Consider the following 10,568-nt stretch of genomic DNA (forward strand, 5'->3'; position numbering starts at 1 on the left):
CACATTGCTGGGCACAGATTCACAAGCAGGGCAAAGGTCCCCTTGGTCCATCTGTTCACATGATAAATTAACCCTGCAAACACTGCAGTTTAACAACGTCCCACGCCCCCTCACCCCCCACAGCAGCATTATCACCCGTGTCAGTCATTTTAAACCCACGGTGCACAATGTCAGGCAGAGTACAAGGCAGTATATACAGTGCACTTATCGGTCTTGCTTGCTGTAGGTGACTCAGCATCAGCGGGGATAGCGCTTCCAGGAGAAATGCACTCTGTGTACTTGAGAAAACTCAGCCAGGCTTCAGCTCCGCAGCTGTGGAGAGAAAATGGTGCCCACACACAGAATAGGAAGGGACCAAGTCCCTGCTTCAGCGGGGTAGGAAGCCAGTATTGGTGCCTTTTCCCCCTTTAGCCGCTCCTACAGTAGTTTCTCCTCACCTCCTTGTGCCTCCCCCTCTTGCCGGGATCAATTGGAGTCGTCCAGCTAAGCTTCACTTCCCTGCAGGGATTTCAGTCTGCCAAAAACCCTTCCAAGATGGCTCCGCCATCGCAGGAGATCCTTCCCCACGCTCCCAGGGCCCAGCCAAACCCCAGCAAAGCTGGGGTTAAGTACTGTGCAGTGGGTGCAGACAGCCCACCCCTGCACACAGAGTGACAGGATGCGCTTCTGTCAGCCTCTGTTGCGCTCTCAGTGTGCAGCGCTTCTTGTAAGAAGCAGCACACTTGAGAAAAAACCTGCACTAATCACTAAGCTAATAAAATAAGAAAAACCTAGCTAATCTAGGCAAAAAATCCAGAAAAAAAGTTGAATGCAGCAGCAGCTGATCAGTATAGCACCCAATCCTGTGGGCACCTAAAACGAACTGAAGCATGATGGGATGCGGAAGGGGAGGAGCCTGCATCCAGGGGAAAAGCTTTCCAGCATAGGTGCCTTGGCTCCTGCGGACCCTCCTACATCCCAAGGTTAGCTGTGTACCAGACTGGACAAAAGAGAAATATTGAAAATGAAAAATACCACACATGCACTTTTGTTAACCAATTTATTCCTTAAGTAATTAGTAATAGGGTGGAGGTGGGGATCCTCTTCACTCCTGATCCTGGCTTAGCCAAAATTAAAACCACTTTAGTATGACGCTAGAGATTCTCTAAGGGAAGTCACAATGCAACGGCCATTAGTGATTGTATATAGCTTGGTAAAAGCTGTGTCTCTAGCGATACTGCTGGTGACATCCGGGCACGGAACATTTACTATACAGAGCTATTCCTAACTCAAAGAGAGAACCATGGCTCACCGTGTGTGTGTTCTGAACTCGCCAGCTGTTTAGCCTCTCACCCGCCAAACTGACAACTTTTACATTTGGCATTTTGAAGACCATAATCGGCAAACAATTGCTGAGATTTTCATTACTATATTAAAAAAATATACGAGGGATGTGCCATAACGTTTTCGGATGCACAATGATTTTGGGAGAGGTTTCCCTTTTTTTCCTAAAGCGGCAATAAATTACATGGCAAAATCAACCTGTTTTTTCAGTGTAAAAGATTGCCGCTTTAAAAAAAAATGGGAAACCTCTCCCAAAATCTCTGACTTTCTGATTCTCACACCTCATTGCATTTGGCCCCTAGTATTATATTTAGAAAAGTAAACACTTGGTGGAGCAGCTGGACCAGCAGGTATATCTTCAACATGCTGGACGAAAGTCTCCATTGCAGCTTCTGGTGACTCAAAACCAATCCCACCCATCTTGCGCTTGACTTGTGGAAGTCACACAGGGTCAGCTCTGGACAGCAATGAGGAGGACCAAGCTCCTAGATGTGTTCATGGGATAGAAACTCCACCACTTTCCTTGTGGGCAGGTGCATTATCATGATAGTGAAGAGTACCTTGCGTGCGAGATCTTGGACGTGGAAATGGCCTCCAGCACTTGTGGTAGGCGTTGGTTGATGTACCAGTCCCCAGTAAAAGTGCGCTGCTGCGCATTGTTTTGGCCAAGACAACCATTCTTGGCCAAAAGAAAATTAAACCGCTACAACATAATTTCTATGGCAGCACAATTCCAACTGGGCTCCACTGGGTCAACTGTTTGGTCTTGGGTTCAAAACTGTAGATCATGGGTCTTCAAACTGTGGCCCTCCAGATGTTGTGAAACTACAAATCCCAGCATGCCTCGCCACAGTTTTAACACTCCGTTATAGCAAAACTGTGGCAAGGCATGCTGGGATTTGTAGTTTCACAACATCTGGAGGGCCACAGATTGAAGACCCATGCTGTAGATAAAGGATTCATCAACATTCATGTTATCCCAGAATTTGAGCAACCGCCATCAAACCTGGCTAGCCTGCTGCGGCTGCAAGTCACCCAAGCCTCATTCTGCTCTTGAGTCAGTTGCTGGTGGATGGGGCAGGTGTTTTAACTTGGCAAATGGGATTACAGGCGTTTTTCTTATTATTTGTTAAAGTGGCCTCAAACTGCCCAAAATAATTTTTTTCCAGCTTTTATTAAATGCACATAATTAAAAAAAAAATTATTTTGGACATGAGATACCTAAATCTAAGATATTACCCAATTTTTGGGTGGGGCAGGAGGGTACAGGCTGAGTTCCTTTTTGTTATTTTAAAATGTTGCCAGAAAAACGATCACGCCCAATTTTTGAAAGGAGATCAGGAGCCTGCTTACCCATCGTAACTAAAAATATAGAGCAATAGCCATTTTTTTTCTTGCAGAATTGTTGTACCAAAATGGATAAGCCCCTATTTTCACAGGGCTAGTGAGGACAGCGCTGGAAAGGAATAGGTTTATCACATGAATAATTTTAATTTAAGGTAGCTTGGTAAACAATTCAGTGGGAATGCTGCCAATTTAATGCAGGGGTGGCTGCAGGTAGGAGGCCTTGCTACTGAATGAGGGTACTATTCATTAAAATTTGGGGCGATTTTAGCCCATTTTCTAAGCAATCTGTCTAGATCACTTAGAAATCAAACAAGAATCGCTTCTTATGTATGCCCCTGAGTGACGGTGATGCTCGATCCCCCACTTCGTCATTGTCTAACTAGATCTTGACTACATGTAGTCAAGATTTACTCAAATCGCCGGCCTGTGCTAACCAGAACACCATACCATCCAATATGACCCATTTCATTAGGTACAAAATGCTCTGCTCCTGGGCTTCCCTTACATTAGGATTGCTGTCACCTGTGTTGAAACACCCTCCTCGTCAATTAACTAGTTCAACACAGGTGATGGCAATCATAAAGTAAGAAGGAAGTCCAGGAGCAGAGTATTTTGTACCTAATGGAATGGGTCATGTTGGAGGGTATGGAACACTGGCTAGCACATATCGACCATACACAAATCGATATGTGTGTATGGGCCATCTAGCCACCGGGATGCACAGGGGAGATTTCTTTAGCCTGCGTTGCTCAGCGTGTAGGCCAGCAGAAATCACTGCGTGTGTACGTGGGGGCTTCGGAGTGATTACTCACTGAAAATTAGGGATGAAAATAGTGGGTTAATTATCCATGGTCACCATCGATGGTGTGAACCCATCTCCAAGGGAACCATTGATGGTTTCACCCTGATTAATATTCAATGGGCTGCAATACAATCAGAGCCCGCGGGTGGGGCTTTGTGGATGTTTCAGGAGAAAGAGTTAAGGCCCCCATCCACTAGACAGACATATCTGATGCTACAAATCTCTTCAGATTTCCCTTGAACTCTCCCCGGAATCTGATCATGGGCTAAATCAGTGGTGTCAAACTCACAAGTCAACAGCTGTTGCGGAATTACACATCCCAGCATGCCCTGCCACAGATTTTCTATAATGGATTGCTAATACTGTGGCAGGGCATGCTGCCATGTGTAGTCCCAGCTGAAGGGACATGAGTTTCACACCACTGGGCTAAATTCTCACTATTCACTTCAGATTGATCTGATGCAATATTTAAATATAATAGGCTGGTAGGCTGGGTTGGACAGCCCGAGCAATTATTGAAGAACTGCACATGCACACGGTATGCTGTGCGCATGTGCGAGCCGTCATCCTGAAGGCTAGCTCACTGCTTGCAAGGTGAATGACACACTGCGGGTGTTTGAGGGAGCGTTTGGGGGCTTTCTCCAGCTGTTGGGAGGGTGGGCTGCTGACGCTATCAGCAGCCTCCTTCTCCCCACAGCCTCAGCAGCGTCGAGTTAGTCTAGACTTGACTAGTGTTGCAACCAGGGGGAAAATTATTAGATGGTGATATGGGGGAAATATTGCGTAGGGCTCCTCTCTGTTTATGGAACTGGCACCAGGCTCCTGGACCGGTCCTGGTTGCAAAAATACGGGGGGGACATACAGCAGCCTCTGGCAGTGTGGAGGTGCATGGCTTCGGGCTGCTCAGTGTTTACATCCCGGGGAGGGTTGGGGGCGAGTGTCCAGGCTCTGTGTACTTCAGATGCGATGTATCTGAAGTACAGACATGTCCAATGGGCCCCTGATGGCTGAAGATCAGATATACCCTTGGTGCAGCACCAAAGATCTATCTGTCAGACATATCTGAAGTATGTACGCACATCGGATTGGAGGGAAATTCGATTTTGGCTGTTTACTTCGGATGGGTCTCACAGATAAGTCTGAATCTGAAGAAAATAGGCAAAAATCAGACTAGTGGTTGGGGCCCTTAGGCTCTGTGTCCCAGCACCTCTGAGGGGAAAAAAATAAATAAAAAACTGTGGTGCAAGTAGGTCCCTCCGAGGGACACAGTGACTGATGCGGTGCCCTCCGAGCTGGGTAGCAGGAGCAGCCAGGTATGCAGGAGTTTGGATTGGCGGCGGCACTCGAACAAAAAAGCAAGACAGCAGGTAGGTGTACCAACGTTTCGGAACGCTGTTGTCCCTTTATCAAGGTGCTAGTGAAGAAGCTTGATAAAGGGACAACAGCGTCCCGAAACGTTGGTACACCTACCTGCTGTCTTGCTTTTTTGTTCGAGTGCCGCCGCCAATCCAAACTCATATATATATATATATATATATATATATATATATATAGAAGGGGTTCTTCTATTTTCTGCACTGGCACTTTACACACATTAGGCACATCCTGATGAAAAGGCTACTCAGCCTTGAAACGTTGATGGAACCAGCATGATGTCACTTGGTCAGGTGGCCAGTGGATACTGTATTACTGTATACTACATTGCCTAATTGGGAAGGCACCACGGTAGTATATCCCTTCGTCTGGAGTGCCGATAGGTATAAACTATCAATCATTTGAAATAATCGATGGTCATCCCTACTTTTTCCTAAACAGAACCCTAATGTTCCACATTGCAGACAAGCAGTAAGTGGTGATGAAAGCAGAACTTGATGAGTGGGACTTGATGAGATGAGTCAGGAATTTTGTCTCCAAGGATAATACATCACTATATGCTGTGTAGCTGGGAAGGGGATGGAAAGCAACCGCACAGTGACTATATATATAGTAAATACACCAATAGTATGACTGCTGTGCAGACGCTTGAAGCTTGCCGTGAAAACCAGTTGCTGGAAACACTATGTCCGTATGGATCCGCCCTGTACCTCCCAAACTGATGGCTTGTGCATGTAATGTCCCAAGAATATAGCTACTGGCATAACTCAAACGCTATCTGGAGACATGAGGTGTTGTCAGGTGTCTGGACAAAGACATATCTGTGTCACTGAGGGGACGTGACCTCACCCCTGTGATGTGCCAGCCAATGAAAAGCACTAGGCTGCCCCTTTACTACTGTTGGTCCCCCATGTAAGAATCGTAATTGAAAGGTCCACCATTAATGGTGTCATCTGTGTTTTACAATGACAGCAGGAAACCATTGCAGGTGCCACATTGATGATTATCAATAACACCCAAGGTAGGAGCAGAGAAACACTTGGTTGGACGCTGACTGGCCGGCTGCTTAGAGCCCGAGGGGTAGCATGCTTCCGGGGAAACTCGGAGGTGCCTTAACATTCACTGGTGTCCCCACCAGCACGTTTCTGGAACTAGCACTGCGCACTTTCCTTTAGGTTAGCATTGCATGTCCTTACCCCTGGGCCTTTTGGCTGGAGTAGCACAATTTTTTACACCCCCATCCGGCCTTCTGGCTGAGGTCTCTTTTCATATTTATGCCTCTTCATTCATCTCACGTTTGTCACGTTTTCACATTTTCTGTTTGCTCAGTCATGATTTTTGGGCTGTGTGCACGACCCTTATGGGCTGCCCCCTCCTTCAAAAGGAAAGCTGCGTCCCCCGAGGGCGACCCTGAGCCGCAAGGCGGAGGGAAGCCTACCGAGGGTCCCTACAAGCTTCAGTGTGGAGGACCCACCCGCCCTAACCCTTCCGGGGGTTGAGGGAAGAGGGTCTCTCTGAGCTTCGGCAAGGAGGACCCACCGATCCCTATTTTCCCTTCTTGGCCTTTTGGCTGAGAGTGGTTAGGGGAGTAGCTGGGCCCTTCTCCTTTGGGAGAGGGCCAATACGTACGTACGCACACCCCCTATGCATGATTTAGGTCACTGCACTGCACCACCTCAGGCTCCAAAAAAAAAAAAAGATAAAAAAGGATTGTCACCATCACTGCAGACATGGCACTTGGCCAACAGAGTTGCGTAGGCAGCTGGGCTAAGCTTCACAAAACAGCACCAGGAATTAAAAATAAAAAAAAAATACTGCCCTTTCTATAGCTGATGGAGAACCATCAGATTTCCACCATCAATGGTAAAATCATCAACCATCGGAGACTAACCATGGATGGCCAATAGACATTCCCTCCAATCTGTAACTGCCACACAGTGGTAGGTTACGCCACACACAATTATTACAGTGCTACAATGCCATAATGGACACAGTCCGACTCCTGAACATGACACTACAGAGCCTTCAAATAGTGAACGCACTGCTGCAGATCCTTCAAATACTGACTGTGCCACTGCAGAGCCTTCAAATAAATACTGTGCCGCTGCAGAGCCTTCAAATAATGACCACTCCACCACAGAGCCTTCAAATAATGACCGTGCCACCGCAGAGCATTCATATAGTGACTGTGCTGCAGCAGAGCCTTCAAATAGTAACCATGCCACTACAGAGCCTTCAAATAATGACTGTGCTGCCGCAGAGCCTTCAGAAAATGACTGTGCTGCTGCAGAGCCTTCAGAAAATGACTGTGCTGCTGCAGAGCCTTCGAATAGTGACAGCTCCTCTGCAGGGCCCAGAGAGACATAGTGGCTACGCCTGTTAAATCAGTACAGTTAGGAGGTATGGCTTCTGGTGGAGCACGACACAAACCCATTGCCCTTTACTACTGATAGGTTCCACCTAGTGCAGGATATGCCCCTGGGCAGCATTGGGGTGACATACATATCCCTTGTGCAGGACACTGCCTATCCAGGGCGCATCATCTAGCTGACCAGTGTGACACATACACGTTGGTCACACCAGTGTGACACATACACGTTGCAATATACATGGTGGTATGTGGGTGGGAGAGTGAATAGATGAGCGATGCCAGGGGTAACCTACCGCTGCGGGGTAAGATGGGGAAGCTGCTGCTCTCCCCTATGCCGCACTACACACCTCCCATAGGTTCGTACCGTATTACGCTTAAAACCTGCTCGGGATGCAGCGCCATGGCCCGAGCACCACGGCTGTCTCCCAGCACACACTGTATAGCGGCCTCACGGGTGGAAGGTGGCCACACTGCTACGCAGACACACACGTACACGCGGATACCGTAACTTCTGACTAGCTACGCCACTTAGGAACACAGGAGCAAGCATTAACTAATCACACCGGTGACCTACCAGCTTGGACGCCGCCATGTTCCGCTTCAGCCACGTGATCCGCATAGTTCCTCTGATTGGTGTTACGCTCAACACATGGTTTACCGTAAGCCATATAATAGCGGCGCAGTTATTTCTGCCAGAAACAACGAGTCCAAAACGTGAATGCCAGTTTTACACCTATAGGATTGGGGTGTTACTTTTAAAGGGATGGCCATCAGTGGGTTACTTTTTGATTGTTACAATGCAAGGGAACCACTATGAGAATTCACCCATCAATGGTCACCCCTGCTTTACAATAGAGTAGGATCTCATGGATCCATTGATGAACCATGGCAATCCATTGATGGTCCATGGTCACGGCGCTAGGCGTTTATGTTGTTACTAGAGACCCTGGGATAAGCAGGGTTGGACTAGCCCAGCAGGGTACAGGGAAAACCCCAAGTGGGTCTCACTGCTTGTGCTTGGGTACCTTTCCTCCTCTAAGGATCAGGTTCCCGACTGTGAAATCTCTCACAGGTAAGTATCCGCTTGGGTAAGTATTTCTCTTTTCACAGGATAATGTCCACACCAATTAACAACAGTCGAACAATAAAGAAAGTTTTATTAAACTGGAACACTGTTTCTCTTCCACTGCAAAATTCAAGGTCAAGCATGTAAACAGTTAAATAATAATGAATAATATCAAGTTCCAATTGAATGTGACAACAGTTTGATTTCAACAACAATACAATTCAATATAAACCTTTGTATACCCAATAATAACCTCATTAGAGGCTACTTAATGCATTAAGTAGTTGCTACGCTGCAGCTCCTGAACCCTGGTACAAGCAATTGCCTTTTACTTATTAATGCACTTTTCCTTTTTAGGACGAGTATCATATATTGCTTTATCTGTTAACTCTTCCTTTCAAGCTTTTATATAACATTAGAAATGTTTTCCAACTGAAGGAAATGTTTTACTAGAGGTAGAAATACCTTATTAACTTGTAGTTCCTTTTTATGTTATGAGCAACGCAAGTGGAATTTATCCAAACAATAAAGTATAGAAACCTTAGCTTTATATCCTTAACAGGGGTTAGGCTTATTTCTCCGGAAGCACTGTTATGGTTTAATAAATGAGTCTTATTTTCACTGTGCACAGACTTATAGGTTATTTCTTATTAGCAAAGAAATTAGAAAGTACTTTTAATGTTTATAGAATACTCTTAATGACCATCTTATTAAAGCTGTTGCCAATGTATTTATCCTGTCAACTTGTAACTAATATTTGACATAGAAGGGATATCCTGAGGCACGATTCTAGCAGCTTTATCTTTCTAATAGTTTAAGTCTCTGAGTTCCTCTGTTGTAAACAGGGCCGGAGCTACCATTAGGCAGCTTTAGGCATTTGCCTAGGACGCTGCACACTGTAGGGCGGCACCACACGCTGCCGAGGAATAGTTCCTTTGCTATGTACTATCAGTACAGCTCAGCCCTTCCTCTCCCACATATCCACCCCTCTGATTATGCCCCCTCCCGGCACCAGAATAGTCCTTTGATTTGCTGGTATTCACATGCCGGCTGCACCAACCATGTGACCACATTCATTATTGTGAGTGCTGGCTGACTTAGACATATAGATAGATATCTATATGTCCAGGTATATATCCATCTAAATATTTATATGTGTGTGTGTTGTGTATATGTATGTCAAGGATAGGGGTGGGGGCTACAGATATTAGTGTACCGAGCCCCAATAGTTCTGTTGCTGTCCCTGCCCACATGTCATCCATCCTCAGAATATAAGATTTATAAGATGCCATGTTTGCAAAAGCCGGGGGGATTGGTATTTTGGCAGGAGGTGGGGGGGGGGGGGGGGTTTGCGCCGACAATTTGCCTAGGGTGCCAAGAAATCTTGCACCGGCCCTGTCTCTAATGCAGAATAGCAATATTGTATGACTTCTCCGTAGTATAGGTAAAGTATCTGAGGAGATTAACACTGGAAATAAAGTCTATTTTCAACAGCTCCCTTTTCATTAATACATATGCATAAGCATACCTCCCAACTTTGGGAAGCCGCGCGCGCTCCCGAAAAGGGGGCGTGGCCTCACGGGGTGACGCGAACTCCGGCCACGCCCCGTTTTCGCCGCTCGTCGGCGCTGAATAGATGCTGTGCGCATGCGCACAGCGTCTATTCTCGGCAATCTGGGGGGGGCTCCCAACTGTCCCCCCCACCGCGGGACAATGGCGGCCCCGGGCGGGACGCGGGAACGTCCCCGAATATCGTGACAGTTGGGAGGTATGCATAATTGCGGTGAAAAAGTCTTTACTTCAGACTATGGTTGAAAGCTGTTTGGCCGCTGTATCAGCTGAACCTAATTAGATAGCCCAGGAATGAACTGTATCCTTTCTTTCTAAATATTTCAGCTTTCGGTATTGATAACTCAGCTGCTCTGTTACTATATAGGGAATGGCCACCCTCCTTGTCCTTCACAGGTTACATGGGGATGGACTCATCACACCTCTATTCACTTTTCCAGCAGGGCTAGCACCAAAGGCTCCGCCCGGGACCGTCCCTCTGGCGCTGCGTCATGGCCCAGCTGTAGCTCTGTTCCAGGTCTGTCAGTCAGCGTTTCTATAGAAGCCGCTGGAACTGGCTCCTAATTGTGTGGGCTGGTCCAGGGCTGCACTATACTGCTTTGGGGGCTGGCTCCGTACTCACCACACCCCTCTCTCCTTTTGGACTGCTGCCAGGCTCAACTACTCACTGCCCCTCTTCACAGAGACTCTCCATCTTACCCTCACAGACTGCACTG

At 47.0% G+C, this 10,568-nt stretch overlaps 1 protein-coding gene across 8 annotated transcripts in view; it reads right to left on the bottom strand.

Moving 5' to 3' along the window:
• Positions 1–10,568, bottom strand: part of LOC146036066 (distal membrane-arm assembly complex protein 2-like) — a 51,273-nt gene extending 40,705 nt beyond the window's left edge. For 5 of the 8 annotated variants that reach the window (XR_014460761.1, XR_014460762.1, XM_083159838.1 and 2 more), the window contains exon 1: positions 7,792–7,865. Coding sequence is in view for 3 of the 8 variants with exons in the window: in XM_083159838.1 (XP_083015964.1) it covers positions 7,792–7,836 (45 nt within the window). In the remaining 5 variants the exon portion in view is untranslated. Of the gene's footprint in view, positions 1–7,510; positions 7,724–7,791; positions 7,866–10,474 lie in introns of those variants that run through there. The other 3 variants (XR_014460764.1, XR_014460765.1, XR_014460763.1) reach the window with 3 other exon arrangements.

The sequence above is a fragment of the Crinia signifera genome, chromosome 9, assembly GCF_055691185.1.
Source record: "Crinia signifera chromosome 9, ASM5569118v1, whole genome shotgun sequence".
In the NCBI taxonomy this organism is placed as follows: domain Eukaryota; kingdom Metazoa; phylum Chordata; class Amphibia; order Anura; family Myobatrachidae; genus Crinia; species Crinia signifera.